Source organism: Schistocerca nitens, chromosome 2 (genome assembly GCF_023898315.1).
Source record: "Schistocerca nitens isolate TAMUIC-IGC-003100 chromosome 2, iqSchNite1.1, whole genome shotgun sequence".
NCBI lineage: Eukaryota > Metazoa > Arthropoda > Insecta > Orthoptera > Acrididae > Schistocerca > Schistocerca nitens.
The window spans coordinates 881348801-881375143 of NC_064615.1; the positions used below are offsets into that span (position 1 = coordinate 881348801).

At 43.9% G+C, this 26343-nt stretch overlaps 1 protein-coding gene across 1 annotated transcript in view; it reads left to right on the top strand.

Moving 5' to 3' along the window:
• The first annotated feature begins 5530 nt into the window (after positions 1-5530).
• The window catches only part of LOC126237183 (dehydrogenase/reductase SDR family member 11-like), a 68157-nt gene continuing 47344 nt past the window's right edge, over positions 5531-26343 (top strand). Inside the window, exon 1 of the mRNA XM_049947059.1 lies at positions 5531-5745. Within this exon, the coding sequence (XP_049803016.1) occupies positions 5608-5745 (138 nt within the window). The 5' untranslated portion in view covers positions 5531-5607. The remainder of the gene's footprint in view (positions 5746-26343) is intronic.

Below are 26343 nucleotides of genomic sequence, written 5' to 3' on the forward strand. Positions count from 1 at the left end.
TATCCGCATAACACATGTCATTGATTGCGCGGCCCCTCGCACTGGAGGTTCGAGTCCTCCTTCGGACATAGGTGCGTGTGTTGTTCTTAGTATAAGTTAGTTTAAGTAGTGTGTAAGTCTAAGGACCGATGACCTCAGAAGTTTGGTCCCATAGGAATCCATACACATTTGAACATGTTTTCATCCGTATAGCAGCTTAGATGTCGACTCTATGCGCTGTATATCTTGTTTCTAAACAATTTGATCCTTTCACTCAAGGTATTTCCTCTTGAAAATAGTAATTCGAAATTTAATTTTCTCTCTCAAGCATTCGTTCAGTACTGCACGGTTTTGTCTCTTGTTTGTTTTTCGGGCATTGTTAGTTGCATGTTAACAGCTTTACACGGATGTATGAATAGGGTTACTATTGCAGAGTCACCCGATACGCACTTCGTAAAGGGTTTAACTGAATGCTATGTAGGAGCGGCACAGCGGATACATGCTGAATTGTTAGCAGCGACGGCGGGAACCACATCACTGTAGTTTTGCATCTGAGAGTTGTTGCAATACTCTGTCCTGTCAAGTTTGTTGACATTGTCAGCCAGGAAGTATACGATCTGTATAAACATGTATATACGCCAAACATTGCGTGTTGGACGTTGTAAAGGCCATCAGCTGCCGCTCTATTCACTTGTACTACCTTACAGCAACATATGTACGATTGTCTCTATTACGCAGTGATGTAAGTACTGTTTGTATCAGTTACTAAGTTGTAATCGCTTGATGTCTTCTTTGTTTTATAACCATCGTTCAATTACACTGGCCACGAGCGATGAAAAGCTGTTTTTAACTATGTCTCGTATGGATGTTGTTATTTTAAGAACTTTTTTAACGATTTTTGAAGCCGTAATGGCACTAATACTAATCAAAAATGTTTATTCTCTGAAGATATCTAGATTTTTAGCCAAAACTAGTAATCAGTCCAAGTAAAGAAGATTTCATGTGCGAGCTTGACCTCATGCATTTTCAATCCCAAACATAAATTTTAAAAAGACCTGTTTTGTGTTGTACGTTTAGTGATCGTATTTTTCAGGCTTTTCCACTGTAAAGATATTTTCACAGAAACAAATGTAATTTCGTTAACAAACCAAATAAATCATAACTACTTTATTACTTTGTAACGAGCCACCCGACACTACGTGTTCAAATGGTTCAAATGGCTCTGAACACTATGGGACTTAACATCTGTGGTCATCAGTCCCCTAGAACTTAGAACTACTTAAACCTAACTAACCTAAGGACATCACACACATCCATGCCCGAGGCAGGATTCGAACCTGCGACCGGAGCGGTCACGCGGTTCCAGACTGAAGCGCCTTTAACCGCACGGCCACACCGGCCGGCCACTACAGGTTCCGTTACACTAAATTACTCAGAAATTTTATGGTTTGAAGATGAGGCGATGTTCTTTTGTCGAAATATCGGAGGATGTCGAATACGACACGTTGGGGCGGGGGGGGGGGGCGGAGGGGGGGGGGGTGTTGATGTAGAGGAAGAGACGAAACAGCGAAGTCATCGGTCTCATCGGATTAGGGAAGGATGGAGAAGGAAGTCGGCCATGCCCTGTCTAAGGAACCATCCCGGCATTTGCCTGAAGCGATTTAGGATGGCCGGACGCGGGATTGAAACGTCGTCGTCACGAATGCGATTCCAGTGTGTTAACCACTGCGCCACCTCGCTCGGCCGTCACATTGGCGCATTCCCGTACGTTAACATCTTACATGCCGGAAGAAACCAAAAATTGACAGGGGGGGGGGAGGGGAATTACTGTCACTATTCTCACAACGAAGCTGTTGTTTTTTTCAGGAGGCGCCCATACAGTCATCCAATTATGACGATACAAAAGTAAGAAAGAAATCGCCGGTACGGCCGGGAATCGAAAGCAAATCCCTTCGTTTATCAATCCGCATTGCCGAAGGCACAGCTTGCGAGGCGGAGAAACAAAAGGGTTGCCTGGGTTTCTCTCAAGGTTATAGTCGGTAAAATTGACATTCCGACATTCCGTGTAGCAAAACAGAGTGCTACTCTGTTGAACCCACTAGTACGTCGATGCGTACATTTTAAGTAGGAACTCACGGGTTTCTTACGTCGAATAGAGGGTTGCTTACTGGAGCTCACAGGCGGAAGGATAACAGCTGGACGATTTACTGGACGCATCGTGCATGACGTCTGATTTAATTACTTCTGTGCTACTAACTATATTCGCAATAACTTTCGCATAAACCATCCACATATGTCGCTAAATGACCTACAAAATTATACCATGGTACCATGCATAGTTCAAGAGATATGACGTCATAAACACACATGCGCGAAAAACTACCATATTGTGTATGATGTTTAAATTTATTACTGCTTTGCTACTAACTCTATTCGCAACATATTTCGTAGAGAGTATCCACATACGTCACTGAATGTACCTGCACAAATCTATCGTTGTACGACACGTAATTCAAGAGATATGATGTCATAAACACTGAGATGTGGAAAAAAATGCACAACATGCATGAAGCTTTAATACATTTATTCTGTACTACTAAGACGCTCCTAGCGTCGAGTCAAGGAAATCCTTCATACCTGGCAGCGCTTTTGACAACTTTCAACTACGAAGAGCAAACGGGTATAGGCGAAAGTAAAAACCGTCTATAGAGCTATGAAGAGGAGAGTCGTTGCCATACAGACGTTCACAAAATCCTTTGTAAACAGGCGAAACAGCTGTGCCCAGCGTGCAGGAACTGTCTGGGATGATCTTACACCGAGTCTACTGCCTAATTTCAAAGGTGTTTTCACGAATTCATTGAAATGAAATTTTTTCGATACTGCACTACTAGAAGAGTTAATTTTTTTTCGTTTCTAATAGAAAATTGGCAAAATAAATACCTGGGTAGTGCTGGGTTTGTCAGCTAGTAAGATATATGGGTTTAGCATAAATTTAATTTACGAAGTAACTGTTGAGACCACAAAGTATGTAAGTAGGCTGTTTAGGTTTTTATATTGGTAACGCCACGTAGCGCTCTGTATGAAAATCACTGGCTGTGCTGTGTGCAGTCTGTGGCTGGTTTGCATTGTTGTAATATTCGCTATTGTAGTGTTGGGCAGTTGGATGTTAACAGCGCGTAGCGTTGCGCAGTTGGAGGTGAGCCGCCAGCAGTGGTGGATGTGGGGAGAGAAATGGCGGAGTTTTGAGAGCGAATGATCTGGACGTGTGTCCATCAGAGACAGTAAATTTGTAAGACTGGATGCCATGAACTGCTATATATATTATGACTTTTGAACACTTTTAAGGTAAATACATTGTTAGTTCTGTATCAAAATCTTTCATTTGCTAACTATGCCTACCAGTAGTTAGTGCCTTCAGTAGTTTGAATCTTTTATTTAGCTGGCAGTAATGGCGCTCGCTGTATTGCAGTAGTTCGAGTAACGAAGATTTTTGTGAGATAAGTGATTTGTGAAAGGTATAGGTTAATGTCAGTCAGGGCCATTCTTTTGTAGGGATTATTGAAAGTCAGATTGCGTTGCGCTAAAAATATTGTGTGTCAGTTTAGTGTTGATCAGAATAAGTAAAGAGAGTAATGTCTGAGTACGTTCAGTTTTGCTCAGCCGTTTGAAAATCAAATAACATAAGATGTTTATCAGCACAGTAATTCATTAATTTTTCTAAGGGGACGTTTCTTATTTGAGAAAACGGTGAGGACGCAAAACCTGGATCTACAGTATTTGCAGGATTGTGTCCTGTCATTTCGGAATCCTGAGGCGAGCCGTTGCTTACCGATCGATCGATAATGCTTCCCTGTTCACTATTTGTTTCACTGTCTACGCCATTATTTGCCGCCCGCTCCATTTCCCTATGCACAATTACCAAATTACTACTTTGATTGTCTGTTAATTCATTACACAGTGGTGCTGATAAGCAACGCTCGTCGTCACTATTATTTCTGAGTTTACTTTGGAGTCTAGTGTTACGTTATTCACACGCCATTATTGTCACAATATTTCACACGATAACACAGAAAAGCACAATTTGAAGAGCAAAATAAGAAAACACATTAACATAGCACTGAAAATAATATCTCGTTAATTGCAAGCGCAGCTGCGAAATACTTGGTGCAAATCTACATGCATGCCACAACTGTTTTACTGTACAACAATGAAAAACTACAACTAGAAAGGAAATTCTCTATATAATTACGCGCTAGTAATAAACAATAGCTACACTAATTACACAAAATGGTTCAAATGGCTCTGAGCACTATGGGACTTAACATCTATGGTCATCAGTCCCCTAGAACTTAGAACTACTTAAACCCAACTAACCTAAGGACAGCACACAACACCCAGCCATCACGAGGCAGAGAAAATCCCTGACCCCGCCGGGAATCGAACCCGGGCGTGGGAAGCGAGAACGCTACCGCACGACCACGAGATGCGGGCACTAATTACACAAACTACAAGAAAAAAATCAGAAGATTCCAGTGTGGTATCCTCGGCTAAGGGTCGACATATGAAACGTCCCCTTAGAAAATTTAATGAATTACTGTGCTGATAAACATCTTATTTTATTTTATTTTCAAACAGCTGAGCAAAACTGAACGTACTCAGACATTACTCTCTTCACTTATTCTGATCAACACTAAACTGACACACAATATTTTTAGCGCAACGCAATCTGACTTTCAATAATCCCTACAAAAGAATGGCCCTGACTGACATTAACCTATACCTTTCACAAATCACTTATCTCAGAAAAACCTTCGTTACTTGAACTACTGCAATACAGCGAGCGCCACTACTGCCAGCTAAATAAAAGATTCAAACTACTGAAGGCACTAATTACTGGTAGGCATAGTTAGCAAATGAAAGATTTTGATACAGAACTAACAATGTATTTACCTTAAAAGTGTTCAAAAGTCATAATATATATAGCAGTTCATGGCATCCAGTCTTACAAATTTACTGTCTCTGATGGACACACGTCCAGATCATACGCTCTCAAAACTCCGCCATTTCTCTCCCCACATCTACCACTGCTGGCGGCTTACCTCCAACATCCAACTGCGCAGCGCTACGCGCTGCGCTGTTAACATCCAATTGCCCAACACTACAATAGCGAATATTACAACAATGCCAACCAGCCACAGACTGCACACACCACAGCTAGTGATTTTCATACAGAGCACTACGTGCCGTTACCAATATAAAAACCTAAACAGCCTACTTACAAGTTTCTTGCTGGCCTGTGCAAGTAACTGAACGTCGAAACTCCTTTGCTTCTAGAGAGCAGTTATAGTGTTGATAAAGGAAAGGGATACAACGGTGGGTAACTGATTCACGAAGATCAACTGTTCTGTCAGGCAGCGGTAGCAATGGCCTTCGCGCCTGGTTTATCTAACAGCTTGGTCACGTGACTTTAGAGACGTTGCCTGCTGTAGTGCAGTATTGCGTAACTTGAACGCTCCGCGGTCAGCTCTATAAATAGCAACCATTGATGCTAAAGGAGAGGCTCAGAGGCTCAGCGGTAGACAGTTGTCGCAGCAGCAGCAGCAGCAGCAGTAGACAGCAGCATCAGACATGGGCATCGAGAAGTACACAGGCCGCGTTGCCCTGGTTACTGGCGCCAGTTCCGGCATGGGCGCCGCTATCGCTCAGGAACTGCTCAGGCACGGCATCAACGTCGTCGGTCTCGCCAGAAGAGTGGAACTGATCAAGGTCGGTCAGTGGAATAGCTCCTAACTAGATTTAAGTTCCCACTGAAGCAGAATACGAGAGGTTTCAGCAATTCATATCGGAAAGCTCGCACATGTTTCCTGTGTAGAAGGGACCATTACTAGACTGACATATTCCCGTTTATGTTCAGCAAGAGACGCAACAGTTCATCATTCTCGAAAAGTGCATAGTAAATTCTACATACAGTATCGACAGTAATTAACTGTCGCGACGAAATGTGTAGACATGCTGCATGTGTCAATTCTCTAGCTCTCCCAGTGAGACCGTATTAATGTTTGTACGATCACTAACTTAAGGTAGTAAGAGCAAGATGCCACTAATTAGCCAACAGAACGCCCACTCCAACCATTTCACTGTAGAAGGGATTGTTATTGTTGAGCTCAGGCATAGTGACATATGTTATCAAGATAAATCAATATTTGTTCCATCAGCTATTCGGCAATAGATACGACAATGCATCGTTCCTGAAACGTGTGTAGCACTTATACATACGACCTCGGCACTGAACGATCACTGAATCTTGCCAGTGTTGCATGTTGCATCTGTCTATTGTTCTAGTTTCTCGAGAGATTGGCATTTGCCTAAATTTTTGAATCAGCGTTACCAGACGTTGCCCACTTGCTTATTTATAGCAGTCTTTGGTTAAATAGTCAAAAGGAATTAAAATTGTTGTATTCTGTGGAGTCAAAGAAAATGCACTGAATGTTTAATAAAGTCATTATAACATTAATTTTAAGTAAAGCTTTCTTTTTAAATACCTTTTTTTATTTGCATGTAAAGGAAAATACATCCACCCTACAGCAAGTAACCTAAAGTTTGGCAGTGAACACATAGTGCATAGTGGAGCGATCACACTGTTGTAGAAATAATTCAAAAGCCAACATTGCTTAAATACTGATTACTGGATAGCCGATTTCAACACACTAAAGGTGCCACAATCGGATCTGAATATAGATTATAAACCATTTGTATCGTTATATCCAAATGCTTTATTAATGTTAATCTACTCTCAGATCCGATGATGGCACCTTTAGTGTGTTGAAACCGGTTGTCCAGTAAACAGTATTTAAGCGATCTTGGTTTTTGAACTATTTCTACAACCGAAAGTTGCCTGGGAGAGAAACGTGGAGGCTTCTAGGCCATTCTCCTTGAGCAGCCAAAATGTACGCCAAAACCTTAAAAATCAGGCTACTGACCTTAAGAACCATGTATTCGACTCGTGTGTTACATTTCGATTGTTTTTATATGTCGTCGCATTCCTTCCCAAGCCACCCCTAGATGCACTATCTTAATAACAGTATTCTTTCCTTTAGGACGTATACGTGACGTGCCCTCGACAGAACACACACAAAATCACACACACACACACACTTAGACTCATACAAAAAATACAGCTCGCACTCGCATCCACTGATGTAAATTTGTATACGTTTCACCTTGTTTAAATAGTACTCTTCTTTCGCTGTATGACAATTTTGAGATTGTGTCTCTTGTCACCTCCCGTGATCACCTTCCGTGATCAGGTGTAATGGACTTATTACCCTGGATATGTTCAGTGTGTTGATCGCTCATCGGAGTATATAGTTTCTTCCTGGTCTTCTACTCAGTTTTTGGGAAATTTCTTCGGGGCCAATTAGTTTACTGATTCCTAAATTCAATGCACCATTAATCTCTAACTGTTTCGACAATGTCCATAAATTTCCATAAAAGTCGAAATTATTTTCTAAGGCTCATTTCAACCCCACAGAAAAAAGTTATGTAATTAGAAAAAAGTAGACGGTGTAATAAATCGGCAGGTACAGACTGTAAAAATTACTTTCGTTTGTTAAATACTCTGCCCCTTTATTCATAATTTCATTTGCCTCATCAGACAGGTTAGATGGATCTTTCTCTCCCGTGACAAATTCTTCATTTCTTGATAAGTAACCGAGCGAGGTGGCGCAGTGGTTAGACACTGGACTCGCATTCGGGAGGACGACGGTTCAATCCCGCGTCCGGCCATCCTGATTTAGGTTTTCCGTGATTTCCCTAAATCACTCCAGGCAAATGCCGGGATGGTTCCTCTAAAAGGGCACGGCCGACTTCCTTCCCCATCCTTCCCTAATCCGATGAGACCGATGACCACGCTGTCTGGTCTCCTTCCCCAAAACCAACCAACCATCTTGATAAGTCGTTATATTCTAGTCTGTCTACACTTACAGTTTTTGCCCTCTACGGCTGCTTCTGATACCATCGAAGTCGGTCCTAGATCCCATCATTTTGTCCCATCTTGTAATCAGTGTTTTTCACATATATCTTTCTTCTTCGATTCTGCGAGTGACTTCCTCGTTTGTGATCTTATCAGTGGACACTGCAAACCAACCGTTATAATGCTATCAATAGATAGCGCGTATCGTTTTCCGAATTTTGCACACCAACCGAGAGCATAAACTCGCTAGACGCAATTTCTGTGATTCTCTTAAAATAGGACTCTGGTAGCTCTGGACTGCTCTCAATGACGCAGAACCAAGCGGTCATATAACCCTCTAATTCTGTCATGGTAGTGAGGCAGCGTACAGAGAGATGCATTTATTTTGACCTTCCCAAATAACATTTTGTCCATCACGTATGAAGCAAATGTTGCTTAGCTACCAGGGAGAAATTAAATAGCACGATTGCCCTTCTTGTATCTGTGTCCGTGTCGAAGATACGAGCAGCAGTGCGTCTGTTTTAATTTTTTTATTCGGTAATCCCGCCATCCTCGTCGCACACGTCGACTGTACTAGCCCTAGACATAGAAGTGGACACACCTCCGTAGTTAGTAGGAAACTTCTCGTGCAACCAATAATGCTCAAAAAAGTACTTTTTAAGTTAAAAAATTGTAAACGCCACATGCTGTTGTAAGCGTATTGTCATACCGCTGGATGGGTTGCGGAGTATCTTTGCGAGCGGCTGTTTCTTTTGAGAGTCGAGCACGGTACAGGAAGCTGCTACGTTGTGTTGTGGCTAGCTCTGCGTGAGAAAGGCATTATTATGGAAGTTAAAGTGTGCCTGCAAGTACGAGGGCTGTTCAATAAGTAATGCAACACATTTTTTTTCTGAAACAGGGGTTGTTTTATTCAGCATTGAAATACACCAGGTTATTCCCCAATCTTTTAGCTACACAACACTATTTTTCAACGTAATCTCCATTCAATGCTACGGCCTTACGCCACCTTGAAATGAGGGCCTGTATGCCTGCACGGTACCATTCCACTGGTCGATGTCGGAGCCAACGTCGTACTGCATCAATAACTTCTTCATCATCCGCGTAGTGCGTCCCACGGATTGCGTCCTTCATTGGGCCAAACATATGGAAATCCGACGGTGCGAGATCGGGGCTGTAGGGTGCATGAGGAAGAACAGTCCACTGAAGTTTTATGAGCTCCTCTCGGGTGCGAAGACTTGTGTGAGGTCTTGCGTTGTCATGAAGAAGGAGAAGTTCGTTCTGATTTTTGTGCCTACGAACACGCTGAAGTCGTTTCTTCAATTTCTGAAGAGTAGCACAATACACTTCAGAGTTGATCGTTTGACCATGGGGAAGGACATCGAACAGAATAACCCCTTCAGCGTCCCAGAAGACTGTAACCATGACTTTATCGGCTGAGGGTATGGCTTTAAACTTTTTCTTGGTAGGGGAGTGGATGTGGCGCCACTCCATTGATTGCCGTTTTGTTTCAGGTTCGAAGTGATGAACCCATGTTTCATCGCCTGTAACAATCTTTGACAAGAAATTGTCACCCTCAGCCACATGACGAGCAAGCAATTCCGCACAGATGGTTCTCCTTTGCTCTTTATGGTGTTCGGTTACACAACGAGGGACCCAGCGGGAACAAACCTTTGAATATCCCAACTGGTGAACAATTGTGACAGCACTACCAATAGAGATGTCAAGTTGAGCACTGAGTTGTTTGACGGTGATCCGTCGATCATCTCGAACGAGTGTGTTTGCACGCTCCGCCATTGCAGGAGTCACAGCTGTGCACGGCCGGCCCGCACGCGGGAGATCAGACAGTCTTGCTTGACCTTGCGGCGATGATGACACACGCTTTGACCAACGACTCACCGTGCTTTTGTCCACTGCCAGATCACCGTAGACATTCTGCAAGCGCCTATGAATATCTGAGATGCCCTGGTTTTCCGCCAAAAGAAACTCGATCACTGCCCGTTGTTTGCAACGCACATCCGTTACAGACGCCATTTCAACAGCACCGTACAGCGCTGCCACCTGTCGGAAGTCAATGAAACTATACGAGACGAAGCGGGAATGTTTGAAAATATTCCACAAGAAATTTCCGGTTTTTTCAACCAAAATTGGCCGAGAAAAAAAACGTGTTGCATTACTTATTGAACTGCCCTCGTACTATTATTTTGAATTAATGAGATATGGAAGTGGATTCAGTGAAAAGTGCATAAAGAAGTAATTAAAATATGCGCAGTGCCGCCGGTAATGTATTTGAGTATCCACCCGTTTGCGTGTCGTACCGTACAACATAAATCATCTGGCCTCCCAGAATGAAACTAATGTGAATCAGCAAAAAGGTTTAGCCAGTAAGGAGAGCAATCAAGTGCCAGTGTGTTGTAGAGAGCGTGAGAACATGCGTTCAATCATCGCGTTTCCACATCATCAAAATCAGCTGCGTCGCGACGGTTACGCGCACGCTCATACGAGTGAGAACTGTGAACCGTAAATTAACTTTTATGAACAGCGTTATATTATTATAGGTCTCAAGAAGGACTGGTACGAGATATCTGAGTGTACGTGACGAGCATAAGAACCCTCGTTCGACCATTCGGCTTCCGCATCATCAACAATCACCCGCGTCGTGTCGGTTATGCGTACGCTCGTCCAAGTGATAACTGTGGACAGATAACCATCATCATTGCCTGTGTATCTACTGCCGAAGATTCGGCCTGTGTAAGACTGTGAAGTACGAGTATGATAAGAAGATTGCAGCAATGCACTCATACCAATGGTCATCACTTAGAAGACCTTCTGTAAATGAACGTTCATGCCACCTTTTTTACCTTCGTTGACCTTCAAAGATCTCACTGTTACACATCATTGGATTCGTCTCGATAGCCGCTAACAGAAAATAAGCACCTTACTGTAGCATCCCATTAAAAAAGAAAAAAAAACAAAGTTGACCATATCCTAGCAACAAAAAACCAACGTCATATTATGGCCCCCGTTGTCCCATGCAACTTTTCTCCCACAAACTTTTCAGGTCCTATCATACTTTCGGAGTTATTCTTGGTGGCAACAGTTAGTGACTCACCCTGTATAAAAAATATATGTTTGAGGAAATTTAAGACATATTATTTGGTCTTAACTTTGTCAAAGTGCAGTGCCACGCCTCTTCACACAGCATTCTTCTATCGGACGGCAAACAGGGGTATCTGCCTCGCCCAGCAATTTCAGGGGGCGCCAAGAGAAAAAGAACCTTCAAGAAAAAAAGAACCTTGTTTCACAAAGCGCCTAGCAACCAGCACACGTTGATATATCACTATTCACATGATTTTGAAACGTATCCCTTTTAGTGTTGAACATTTTTAACACATTCTAAGTTGATTTCTGAATGCACAATAAGATAATTTTCGAATGCGTGATGTCTCTGCCAGGGGAATCCCTGTCGCATCTAGAAATAAGAAACTTTCCCGCAGACAAAAGGGGACGTGACTATAGTAGTTGAGCCACATAAACCGGAATGGGTGAATACCAATAGCTGTTTGTTTATGTGGTTGACTGGGTGTTTGAAAGATCAGTGTTGTTCTAATTACTAGCGAAATCATAGATTCAAACTATCAGAGTAGAAACAAACGGCTAACAGGAATAACAGATAAGAAATATTACAATTTAATCGTCTCGTTGTGTCCAATAAATTGAAATTTTAACAGAAAAGTTTTGTAAGATCGCTATACAACTAAGGGCCAGTTGTACAGGCCCCGGTTGGAACCCGTTTAAGTTCCATTCTCGAAATAGAGCGGAAAACGCATGGTATGAACACGTAATAACGCCTAACTAGAAAATAAACGCAGGATAACTGAACCGGTCGTTCTGGCGGGGTAGGTGAAGTTAACTGGAGAGTAATTTTTGACAATGGCAGGGGCAGTTACAGAATTAGTGATGACAAGATTGTTTGTTAGAACGAGGAAGGTGAAGAAATGAGGGATCACACGAATTATGTGGAAGAATATAACGATTCTAAATTTGTATAAAAATTTCGCACTGCCACTTTTGGATCTCTTGCTTGAGAAACTGGAGCGTGTGAATGAAATGTCAAACTACTTTCTAACATAAAACTTCTTGCTTTTATTAGGCCAAACAGACATTTGACGTTGGTACTTCGTGAATTTGCTGCAATATTAGAAAGGCTTATTTCGTTTTATCTAGCAGACAGTGACAAAATAAACGCAATCAAATTGAGAAACTACACCAGTCTTGGGTTCAAAAATGGTTCAAATGGCTCTGAGCACTATGGGACTTAACAGCTATGGTCATCAGCCCCTAGAACTTAGAACTACTTAAACCTAACTAACCTAAGGACACCACACAACACAACACCCAGGCATCACGAGGCAGAGAAAACCCCTGACCCCGCCGGGAATCGAACCCGGGAACCCGGGCGCGGGAAGCGAGAACGCTACCGCACGACCACGAGCTGCGGCCCCAGTCTTGGGTACTATTCGTATTAATAGCTTTTTCAGTACTAGACAACGACATTTCGATTTTTCGTGTAGCAATCCGTTTGACGAACTTTCGCAGAAAGGAAAGCAAGCCGTGTAAAGCAGTTGCAAGATTAGAGAGAAAAAATGCTGGGACCTATGGACTGAAGAAATGTGTACTGTCTTGCTTGTCTCTTGTCTTTACTGGTTTTATGTTTCATATATTTCATTTTATGTGACACAAAAGAGAAAGTTATTAGTTTATAGCCAATAAAGTGTGTAAATTTTCTGAGGAGTTCCTATTTTCCCGGCTACAAGTAATGTCTCGCAGTATTTTATTGTGCGATTTTTTAAAGGAGGTTGGATGTTTAACCGGGAGACTGTGAGCAGGAGAGGCACCACAGGACGTTTTTAATTTCCACTGTCCTGAATATAGGTTTGATGGCTTCCATTACAAAATATACACGTCCGAATTCCACAGAGCGAAATATAGTGATGTGCGATAGAAGAATGTTGTGTGAAGGCGCATTGCACTGCACTTTACTTTGGCATACTTACGTCCAAATAACATGTCTTACATTTCCTCGAAGATGTGCGTTTTATACATCAAGCTTTTCAGAAAGATGTGCGCTACGAAGTGAACGTGTTTTTGAAAAATCTTTTTTTTTTTTAATTTTTGACGTCATACCTGAAACGTTAGATTGTGGGGGGCGGGCACTATCAAGTTTTTGGCCCGGGTCGGAAATATAGACCCTGGGGTGTTCGGCGTGCTTTCCTTACTGCGAAAGAATCTATTACCTCCTCAAAGTTCATTTCATAGGCAGTTTATTTTCAATGGCTAGGATCGCAGGGCTAGATAGATGTTCTTGAAATCAGATCGATTTTAATTATTTTCGGTTTCCTGAAGCTCCGCTCGCAGCTTGCAGAAGTCGTCAGCAATGTGCAGTATACGCTTAAAGCTGTATGCTAATGTTAGTAAAAGCTTTTTGCAAATCATGCTTGCACAGTTGTTGTAACAGGTCAAACACACTTGATTTTTTATTATCTTCGGTTATTAACTTTTTTAATGCGGGGAGTTCCAGGCAAAAATCAAATACATTCAAGTCTTTCAAATATTTTCATGCTAGATTGGCTCCATTTTTCTGCACATTCTCAGTCGACATATTTAAAAATATGTAGCCACTGGGGAAGGCAAAATTTTCGTGTTGACTCTTTGCGCTCTCTTTCTTGTTTCAACTTGTGTTAGGGCCTATAATTTTGTCAAATACTACTTTTATATTGTCCATAACATTACTGCACATCCGAACCATCAGCTTCTAATTTTTCTAGTATTCGCCATGTGATGTATACTCCAGTCTTTCCATCAACTTCTATAAAATCAATAAAGCTATCCTTTGTTTCACATCCTGTTTCTGTTATTTTCATGTGACGATTCACTTGACTTATTTGTTCCGTGTGAGATACACCTGGAGTGCAGCCAAACACGATGGTGAAATAGTTCCTCTCCTCGATCTCACTGATAATGGTATTTCGGACTATGTTTGTCATTATATCGATGATTTCATTGTTTAGTGTGTTCGACAAATATGATACCTTTCCCTTATTTACGTCATCTAATATGTTCTTCAGAGTAAGATTGTATTTGGTAAGAAAATTTAATTTACTAGGTTGAGGAAAGTGAGATCACTCAATATTTCTTTAGAACATCTAAAATAAAGACAGTTTGTGGCAAGATCCATGATTGCGTCCATTATTACAAGCAGAATACGTCTCCATTTTTCTTTCTCAGAATGAATTAATCTTTCAGTTTCACGATCGATGCCCTGGCACGATTTCATTTGCTACAGACGGGTTCTCCTTTCAATAAAAGATTCTTTATGTGTTTGTGAAGCTTCACGCTCAGATAATTTTTCTAAAGATTTTTCAGAATTAATGAGACCCTCCCTACACAATGCTGATGCAGAAAAGCTGCCGTATAGCTTGCAGGTAGTACAGTAAATTGCATTTTTCGCTCTGGAATACACAAGCCAGGATCTTTTAATATTTTCCTGATTTTCCATTGTTCTGAACCACATGTGACATATCAGACGCCTACACATGCGTTCAATGGACCTAACCTCTATGTTATCTGAAAGTTTATCACTTAGCAATGCAGCTTGTTTGCTGATGAATGACTTCTGTTGGTCTGTAATTTTTTGTGTTCTGTCCATGTACCTGCGTCCATTAGATCTATAATTTTGTCTTTACTAACTGTCTGCAATAGTTGCTAGCTCTACGTCATCTTCCTGCTGAGATAATACGGACGATAAAGCCTCTTTATCATCATCTGAGACCTGAACCTTTGACTGTTCAGTCGAATTATCGTGTATGTCAAGATTACAAGAATTGTTCGAGAAACCTGAAGTCGTAGTATCAGAAGTATCAGAGAAGCTTAATGATGACCCTGCTCCGTGAAGTCATCTTCTCATTTTAGAAGTCGATTTATTTATTTCTTCAATTGTATCCTTAGTTCTTTTTCTGTTTTGAGCCACAGAAAGCTTCTTTCTTGATGCGCTCATCATTTGTTCTCTACTGAATGAAAATGTAAATAAATATATATTGTCACTAACTTCTCGTTCTTACATACACAATCATGATCATTTTTGTGTATGTGTGTATATACATACATCGAAAAAGTTTTGCATACCCTCGGTTCCGAGAGTTCTTGAACCTGTACGGAAAATTGGAATAGAGATCAACATAAACATCATTTCCGCCCTTTTTATTGCTCATGAAAACCACACATTACCTGTTGTACCACCAAACAGCAAGACCTTCAGAGGTTCAAAAAATGGTTCAAATGGCTCTGAGCACTATGGGACTTAACATCTGAGGTCATCAGTACCCTAGAACGTAGAACTACTTAAACCTAACTAACCTAAGGACATCACACACATCCATGCCCGAGGCAGGATTCGAACCTGCGACCGTAGCGGTCGCGCGGTTCCAGACTTAAGCGCCTAGAACCGCTCGGCCACAACGGCCGGCTCCTTCAGAGGTGGTGGACCACACTGCTGTACTCACTGGTACGTCTAATACCCAGTAGCACGTCCTCTTGCATTGATGCGTGCCTATATTCGTCGTGGCATACTATCCACAAGTTCATCAAGGCACTGTTGGTCCAGATTGTCCCACTCCTCAACGGCGACTCGGCGTAGATCCCTCTGAGTGGTTGGTGGGTAACGTCGTCCATAAACAGCTCTATTGAATCTACCGCAGGCATGTTCGATAGAGTTCATGTCTGGAGAACTTGCTCGCCACTCTAGTCGAGCGATGTCGTTATCCTGAGGGAAGTCATTCACAAGATGTGCACGATGGGGCGCGAATTGTCGTCCATGAAAACGAATGCCTCGCCAATACGCTGCCGATATGGTTGCACTATCAGCCGGAGGATGGCATTCACGTATCGTAAAGTAGTTACGGCGCCTTCCATGACCACCAGCGACGTACGTCGACTCCACAAAATGCCACCCCAAAACAGCAAGCACCTCCACCTTGCTGCACGCGCTGAACAGTGTGTCTACGGCGTTCAGCCTGACCGGGTTGCCTCCAAACACGTATGGCTGAATGCGTTTCGACACTCATCGGTGAAGAGAACGAGATGCCTATCCTGAGCGGTCGATTCGTCATGTTTTTTGGCCCATCTGTACCGAGCTGCATGGTGTCGTGGTTGCAAAGATGGACCTCGCCATGGAGATCGAGCGTGAAGTTGTGCATCATGAAACCTATTGCGCACAGTTTGAGTCGTAACACGACGTCCTGTGGCTTCACGAAAAACATTATTTAACATGGTGGCCTTCCTGTCAGGGTTCCTCCGAGTCATAATCCATAGGAGCGGTCATCGACTTCATTAGTAGCCCTTGGGCGGTCTGAGCGAGACATGTCATTGACAGTTCCTGTCTGTCTGTATCTCTTCCATGTCCGAACAACATCGCTTTGGTTCACTCCGAGACGCCTGGACACTTCCCTTGTTGGAAACCCTTCCTGGCACAAAGTAACAATGCGGACGCGATCGAACCGCGGTATTGACTGTCTAGGCATGGTTGAACTACAGAGAACACAAGCCGTTTCCCTCCTTCCTGGTGGAATGACTGGAACTGATCGGCTGTCGGACACCCTCCGTATAATAGGCGCTCCTCATGCGTGGTTGTTTACATCTTTGGGCGGGTTGAGTGACATGTCTGAACAGTCAAAGGGACTGTGTCTGTGATATAATATCCACAGTCAACGTCTATCTTCAGGAGTTCTGGGAACCGGGCTGCAGCAAAACTTTTTTTGATGTGTGTATAATATATGTTTTTATATTGATATCATATATGCACTTTTCACTGTAGCCTATTTAAGGCCAGTTATACAAACTTATGGTAAATCCACAGATAGCCGTCGGTGGAATAGGCTAACTCGGGGCGCACATTGTATGACGGCATTTTATTTTCCGGTTAGCTATCCCCGGAACAACGTATCCGCCAGTTAGGCTGACATCAAAAGTAGAGCACGCTGCGTAATATTGCGTACGTTATTCGTGTTTAAAGCCCCTATTACGCGTTTCACCTATGAAATACAAATCTGGAGCAGCGTGGCTAGTGTACACGTCTGGAACTGCAGAGTGGTTCACGTCTAACGATTTCACAATACATGTGGCACGTTCATGGTGTGAATCCACGCATGTTGACTAGAATAACCTGCGAAACTAGAAGGGGAATGAATGATTTCTTATAAAGCCATAATAACAGTCACATAAAGAACACGGCTGCGGTTACACGAATGCTTTTCGCAGTAAGAGCCTGCTGGGATGAGGGCATTTTTTATTATGGTAGGGTGCCTCAAGGAAAGCAAGAGGGTTACTCCAACGCCTCGTCCTCCTGACCTCACACCCCAATGCGTCCGCAGTTTCGCCAGCACCGCCATGGATATTCTACGGATTTGCAAAGAAAGGACACGGGAATCCTCTTGGAATCTGCACTTTCCGTAATGCGTACGATTTCGAAATCCTGAAACATTGGGAGAAAAGAAAAAAGAAAGAAAAAAGCACCTTGTGACCGCAAACTGGGCTCTACACAAGAAACCTACAGTGGTCGTATAGCAGACTTACTGCGCGGTGCTGTGACCTGAGGTTTATCAGATTTATATGCTTATTTCTTTCCGCTCACATCGTTTCAATGTGAGAATCAAGAACCGGGAGAGGGCGTCCGCAGACGCGTGCTGTGCAAGAGAAGTCGGTCTGCAGTCAGGGCATTGCACTGAAAGGGTAGGCTCGTGAATATTGCAGTAATGCCAGGGAGTAATTCGAATGAGAAAAAAAACAATGATGGACTCTTGCTACCTCTACCTAAAGTCGTTGACTGAACAGTGGAGCCATTAAAAATTAAAAAAAAAGCGCTGTTGTGAGAATTGGGAAAGGACAGTACAGAACAGAAGAAAGTGAAGCTGTACTAACTCAACATTCGAGGAAAAAAAGAAGCAATGCGAGAAGCGTTTGAATAATATGGATGGTTTTCAGGGAAATGCAATTCGTCGTCATATTTATAGTTACTATACGAGAAATTAACATCCGGCCTTCGATAAACTGAAGGACTCTTTTAAAGAATTTTCAGACGCTGCAAATCGTCACTGTGGTATGTGGTGCACGGCTTCTCCTTTAAATATAAAAAAAGTTAATAGAACGAAGTTCATACTGCAGAGAGATGACATTCTAGTGACGTCGATTTTTCAGAGCAATATCAAACGAAAATTTTGATAACATTGTTTGGCTAGATAAAACATGGGTAAATTCAAGCCATTCAATGAGCACTGGCTGGACAAATCATTCAATGTCTGGCACCATGCCACAACCCACTGGAATAGCAGACTGATTCTTCTCTATGCAGGTAGGTCTGCACGGTTTATGGAAAACTGCATATTGCTATTTAGATTTAAAAAAACTAATCACCACGAGAAATGAACGCAGAAACATTTCAGCGTTGGTTTAAGGATTCGCTTTTGAAAAACTTGAGCAAGCCCTCAGTAACAGTTATGGGCAACGCCTCAACTATCCTTGACAAGTCGCCTACAGTTGCTTCCGAGAAGCAAGACAGTATCGACAGGTTACAACGAAGAAACGTTCCCTAACCAGACGACTGTAGAAATCGTTTCTTCTGTATACTGACTCCTTGAGCAGCCTACAAGCTATCGACCACTGCTAACCTTGCCATCCTCTGGTAGCGTCTATCCAGGAGTCCATCTATGCCCTGGACCAGTCCCGTCGTCCAATGGTGTTTTGTGTGGATCCTAGGACACGTCAGCATCCCAGCCAATGAACTTGCCGACAGGCTGGCCAAACAGGCAACGCGGAAACTGCTTCTGGAGATGGGCATCTCTGAACCTGACCTGCGTTCTGACTTACGCAGTAGGGTTTTTCGGCTTTGGGAGAAGGAATGGCATAACAGTACACACAGCAAACTGCGTGTCGTTAAGGAGACTACGAATGGGTGGAAGTCTTCCATGCGGGGCTCTCGCAGGGAACCAGTTGTCCTCTGCCGGCTCAGCATTGGCCACGCTTGGGCGACCCACGGTTACCTACTGCACCGTGAAGATCCGCCTGAGTGTCGGTACGGTGCCCGGTTGACAGTGGCCCATATTCTGGTGCACTGTCCCACTTTGACTGCCCAGCGACGAAATCTTGGGTTACCGGACTCGTTGCCGCTAATTTTATCTGACAACGCCTCATCGGCTGATTTAGTTGTACGTTTTATTCGTGAGGGTGGGTTTTATCATTTGATTGAAGTTTTAGCGCATGTGCTTTCTCCCTCTGTGTCGTCCACCCTAGTGCTACTAGGGTGGAGGTTTTAATGTGTTGCAGAGTGGCTGGCTTCTCCTTTTTTATTCTCATGGTCAGCCAGCCATGGTAAGCTGCTTTGTCATTTTACTCTCTCCATCCTGTTTCTTGCGTTTCTGTGGTTTTCTTGTCCCCTTTTGTCCATTTACATGTTTTTTGCCCTTCGTCGTTCTTGTGGTTTTTCCTTTCATTCCGTTTTGAGTTGTCAGTCTCGTTTGTTTTATTATGTTTGTATTATTATGGAAAAGAACCACCGTGGTACAACAACCGAGTTAGAAAACTGCTGCGGAAGCAAAGGGAACTTCACATCAAACATAAACATAGCCAAAGCCTTGCAGACAAACAAAAATTACGCGAAGCGAAATGTGGTGTGAGGAGGGCTATGCGAGAGGCGTCCAACGAATTCGAAAGTAAAGTTCTATGTACTGACTTGGCAGAAAATCCTAAGAAATTTTGGTCTTATGTCAAAGCGGTAGGTGGATCAAAACAAAATGTCCAGACACTCTGTGACCAAAACGCTACTGAAACAGAGGATGACAGACTAAAAGCCGAAATACTAAATGTCTTTTTCCAAAGTTGTTTCACAGAGGAAGACTGCACTGCAGTTCCTTCTCTAGATTGTCGCACAGGTGACAAAATGGTAGATATCGAAATAGACGACAGAGGGATAGAGAAACAATTAAAATCGCTCAAAAGAGGAAAGGCCTCTGGACCTGATGGGATACCAGTTCTATTTTACACAGAGTACGCGAAGGAACTTGCCCCCCTTCTTGCAGCGGTGTACCGTAGGTCTCTAGAAGAGCGTAGCGTTCCAAAGGATTGGAAAAGGGCACAGGTCATCCCCGTTTTTAAGAAGGGACGTCGAACAGATGTGCAGAACTACAGACATATATCTCTAACGTCGATCAGTTGTAGAATTTTGGAACACGTATTATGTTCGAGTATAATGACTTTTCTGGAGACTAGAAATCTACTCTGTAGGAATCAGCATGGGTTTCGAAAAAGACGGTCGTGTGAAACCCAGCTCGCGCTATTCGTCTACGAGACTCAGAGGGCCATAGACACGGGTTCACAGGTAGATGCCGTGTTTCTTGACTTCCGCAAGGCGTTCGATACAGTTCCCCACAGTCGTTTAATGAACAACGTAAGAACATATGGACTATCAGACCAATTGTGTGATTGGATTGAGGAGTTCCTAGATAACAGAACGCAGAATGTCATTCTCAATGGAGAGAAGTCTTCCGAAGTAAGAGTGATTTCAGGTGTGCCGCAGGGGAGTGTCATAGGACCGTTGCTATTCACAATATATATAAATGACCTGGTGGATGACATCGGAAGTTCACTGAGGCTTTTTGCAGATGATGCTGTGGTGTATCGAGAGGTTGTAACAACGGAAAATTGTACTGAAATGCAGGAGGATCTGCAGCGAATTGACGCATGGTGCAGAGAATGGCAATTGAATCTCAATGTAGACAAGTGTAATGTGCTGCGAATACATAGAAAGATAGATCCCTTACCATTTAGCTACAAAATGGCAGGTCAGCAACTGGAAGCAGTTAATTCCATAAATTATCTGGGAGTACGCATTAGGAGTGATTTAAAATGGAATGATCATATAAAGTTGATCGTCGGTAAAGCAGATGCCAGACTGAGATTCATTGGAAGAATCCTAAGGAAACGCAATCCGAAAACAAAGGAAGTAGGTTACAGTACGCTTGTTCGCCCACTGCTTGAATACTGCTCAGCAGTGTGGGATCCGTACCAGATAGGGTTGATAGAAGAGATAGAGAAGATCCAACGGAGAGCAGCGCGCTTCGTTACAGGATCATTTAGTAATCGCGAAAGCATTACGGATATGATAGATAAACTCCAGTGGAAGACTCTGCAGGAGAGACGCTCAGTAGCTCGGTACGAGCTTTTGTTAAAGTTTAGAGAACATACCTTCACCGAAGAGTCAAGCAGTATATTGCTCCCTCCTACGTATATCTCGCGAAGAGACCATGAGGATAAGATCATAGAGATTAGAGCCCACACAGAGGCATACCGACAATCCTTCTTTCCACGAACAATACGAGACTGGAATAGAAGGGAGAACCGATAGAGATACTCAAGGTACCCTCCGCCACACACCGTCGGGTGGCTTGCGGAGTATGGATGTAGATGTAGATTCTCAGACTTTTGGCATTGTTTTATGCGGAACAATGGACTGATGACCTCGTAGTTTGTTCCCTTTCCCCCTCTTTTAATCCAGCCAACCAACCAACCATGTCTTCCACATTTTTCTCAATAAGAAACATCGCCTATGTCTTTTATTTCAACCATCCTGTGTGTTGTGGGAGCACAATAGTTGACATCGTGCTATGTCCAGCCTTCTGTGAGAGCCAATAGATCGAAACATGTTAATGCCAGTTTAGCACCTTACACAGACCTCAAAATTATGGTAGAAAAACAAAAATGTATGGTTATATATACAGTTGCAGCCAAACACTGCATCGATGTGATACAGCAATATGTATCAAACAGCTTATGAAACAACAACAATGCAAGGACCCTATCCCTGTGGCTGATAGTCGATATGGTCTTCCTCCAGTACAGGCAAAAACTTTACACGGGTCTGTGGAAGCGATTTCGATCACTGGTCGCCTGCTCCAGCAGACCAATACATGTTTATTTAATGGGATTATCACATATGGTCGATTTCAGCATACGGACGGTATTTGTTTATCGATATACTGGAAGCGAGAAACGAGGTAAAGTCTTATTGAGTTCTCTACCATGTAATGCTAGCGAAGTTTTTATAGTTTGTAGTTTTACAAGTGACGAGGAGAGAGAGAGTGAGACAGAGTAAAAGACTGTGCAGCCAACTAATACTTGGACACCACGACACTGTCGTATTTCTGGTGTAATAATGACAAGAACATGATGAAGGAGATTAGGACGTGTACAGAGGGATAATTTATAGACGTCATTCGATATCGATGAATTGTGGATATTATGCTTCTGAATTTCCTTGTACGGTCCGTGAATATTCTGCAAGGTTGCGAATTTTCTCTTGTACCTTAGTGTACTATTATTACCGTCGTGATAGCTCTCTGTCAGCCTTCTAACTAATGGAACAGTGCTGTCGGGTCGTGATAGGATTTAAAGAATTAGCAGAGGTCTATAACTTGGCGAGGGATATCTCTTTCTTATCGAAATCAGGTAGATTCAGATGCTATATATCAAATACTGGAAGATTCGTGAGAATACGGCAGATAAGCGATAATTTGGCGAAAGGTGTGTTGAGGGGTGACTCGGTACTGTTCCTTGTAAGTACTGTTCGCAAACATATTACAACATCTCACATACATCTCGTGAAGAGAAAAATTTGGGGCTAATACGAAAGTTTCCACAGAGAGACAATCAGTTGCAGAAGTTCTGTCTTTTGTTTTCTCGATAAATAAGAGAGAACGTTTTTAGGTGAATTTTGTGTGCCTCTAAGTGGATGGACTGACAATAGGTACACTAAATTTACATTTACATCACAAGCCATCGTACAGTGTACCACTACTAATAGTTCCCTTTCCTACTCCATTTGCAAATAGAGCGAGGGAAAAAGACTACCTATTCCTACCTATGAGTGCTTTCTCGTATCTTATCTTCGTGGTCCTTGTGCGAAAGGTACGCTGGTGACGGTGGAATCCTTCTGCGGTCAGCTTCAAATGCTGGTTTTCAATAGTGTTCCTCGGAAAGAACATCGTCTTCCCTCCAGGGATTTCCATTTGAGTTCTCAAAGCATCAACCCACTAATTGGGCGGGACGTAATAGGAACGCTTCTATAGGGCTACATTCTGTGGGAAATCTAGGTCTACAGTCTTATACACGTTTGGGATGTGGCGGTCAGTAGGCAGGTATTTTGTTATTGCTCATTGTGTCAGCCTTTCCAGGATGTTTCGAAAACCCATCTCACAACCATTCAGTTTGCAAGAAGGATGACATCAAGCATATTGTTCAACATGCTGGTATTTATCCCAGCGATATTTAAGCACCCAGTCCTTTTGAGAAGGATAGGACAACTATTGCCAGTCTAAATGTTTAACAGCTGTCTGGCACAGAGAGCGGTGGGTTGTTCGCCTGGTACAGTACAGTCCTGATGCGCGGGCGGAGGTTCACGACGCGGTAGCAGCTGTCCACATGCAATCCGATGGCGGAGACGTCGTGGTGCTGGAGACGAGAGTGAAACATCCTACACCTCGCATGTACCGAGCAGTATACCGGAATTCTAAGTGACTTACTTCCACCAGCAAGAAAAGACAACCGTTTTCAGATGTTTGACGACGGTTACCACCCAGTTTGGAATCAGGGGAAGTGACTACCTAACCTGGGGGAAGCTTACAGAGACGTCACGCAAGCATTTGTGATGTTTACCTGCCGAGGGTAATCCGGCTTCATCAAACGTTACTCATCATGCAAAGGGACTCACATGATCAATTTAAAATTCGTAAAAAATATCGTACGATGTATTTCCCATACTTCTGTTGGCTACAGTGCAACTTGTAAAAAGGTATAAGTATGCTTCATTCCCAGATGATGTCGCTACAGGTGCCCAGTATATAGGGGTAGGGTGTTACAGGTGCAGTGCGTCTGTTGCCGCCGCCGCCGCCCTGTCTTCTTGTACCTATCTCCTCACTGACCCCATCTTCGTTCTCTCTCTGTTGCCATTAGACCCCACACTCCACCATGGATAACCCCACCACCACAATCATTTACAACTCCCCTCTTGCAGTACCTCCTTTGGGCTTCCCCGCTCTGCTCCACCTTCCCTCGTCCCAGTCTCTTCCTCCTCCATCTCCTGTCTGACCCTGCCCCTACTCCTGCTCTTCATCCTGCATCTGTTCATGCTCCTGCCCCCACTCCCGCCACTTTCCCCCATCAGGACGACTTTGTCCCACTCTCCACTCACCCTGCTATGATGCCACAGGTTCCATGTCACTTTCTGCTCACCATAGTCGCCACCACAGAGCATCCACCCCCCCCCCCCTCCAAAGTGCCTCCACCTCACATGAGGGTCCTGCCTCCCTTCAACTCCCACTTCAAACAGTCCTTCACCCCTCCTCCCAGGCCACCCCCTTCAAAAAAAAACCAAATGCCTGACAGCTGACCTCACCTCCACCCTCTCCTCCAAGAAACCACTGCCCAGACCTCTTCCTTCTGATCCCCCCATGGACACCAACACTCCTCCCACATCCCCAGCACCCACTCTGCATACATTCACCCTTTCCAACCCTGATCCCAATTCCTCAATGCCTGCAAACTCACACTAGAAATCTGCAACTATATCCTCAGTGTCCCCATTGCTGGGTTTATCCCTCACAGAGACGCCATTCTTATCAAATCCCCTTCTCCCTCTTTCCACACTGACCTACTGAAGAAACTTCCCCATATCACCTTTAGCTCACAGTGTCTCTCACAGCTTTCCTTACCCACTCCTCTCCCCACTGGCCCCAAACACATCATCCACCAGTCCTCACTGTCATGATACAAAGCTCAGCCCCATGGTTACAGTGGCAGAGGTGTTGGCGGAATTGAACTCCCACCCACTCTGGAAATCAGCATGCATCTATAACAGCTCAGGCCTCACCTTCCTGATGTGCATGTTCACAGAGTCTGCCTCCTCCATAGATCATTTCCTCAGTCAGGGAGCCCTAATTTGTAAATGTCGCCACTCCCTTGAACTCTCCCATTCCCCTCCTCAATCCTACTGCTGCCAATGCTGTCTCCTCTACAATGATCACCTCACCCAAAACTGTAAAAGAAACCCCACCTACACCCACTGTAAAGCCTTCCACTTCCTTAATAATCTAACTTCACCTCTCCTCCTTCTGCAACATCTGCGACGAATCCCTCTGCATCTACTCCTCCAAATGCAAGGCCAAACCCCCTCCAGCCAACCCTGAGCATGCCATTCCTGTCTGCTCCATCGATAAGCCTATCCACCCAAAAATTCTGTCTGCCCACCAGGACATCCACCCCTCCAACTCCCTCACACCCAACAGCAGACGTCAGCAGACCTCCTTTGCTGCATGCTCTGTCTTCCATTTGAACACCTACACCACATACTTGCAGAACCAGGCCCACCTCACATTCACCCATCCCAACACCCTCATTTAAACCTCCCTCTTCCTCCCTCCACTCACTTCCCCCCTACCCACCCTGGCACATCAACAGTATTGTCTCCTGTAACTAACCATTCTCTTCCTCCCAGCAAGCAAATACCCCTTCATGCATACCATATCCCAGAACCGGGTGGACTCCTTCATCCTTAATGAAGCCCTCCTCCAACCTCACCGTGTTGTCCTCGCCCCTCCCTATCTCCTTCACTGCATTGACAATCCCCTTCCCCTAGCACAAGGTGGTATCACTGTTGGCCATCTCAAGCATATTCCTGTCCGGCCACAAGCCCTGCCAATGCTCCAACTGAAACCCTCATCCTCAGTGCCTTTTTTCCCTCTTTCACCATCACCTGTGCCACTGTCTATGTCCATCTAGCAGCTTCTCTCCCCAGTGAATCATCTCCTATGTTGACTGCACCTTCTCCGACTCTGTGGTTGCCACAGACCTCGACATCCACAGCTGCGACCCTGCCACCCTTTGGCGATGCCATCAGATCCTCGCTACCCTTCAAGGTAACCTTATTCTTCTCCCACAGTGCACCCAAAAGTAACTCCACCCCCATGTCATCCTTGCTTCCCGCAACCTCCTTGGTCACAGATGCCCTAGACCCCACTGGTAGTGACCATCTCCCAGTCCTTCTCACCATCTCCTCAGTCCATCGCCCATCTCCTGCCCCCTACCCTGCTGCCCCTCTGAAGTCCATCCATGACTACTGCCGAGCCGACTGGGATGCCTACCAGGCATCCATTGCCTCCCAGGTCGAAAGCCACTCACTTACGTTTCAACGTCCCACTGACATCACCCATGCCTTGTCCTTCCTCCAGAAGACCGTCACTGATGCTGCAGAGGCCTATGTTCCTATCAAGCTTATCCACCCTCACTGCCCTACT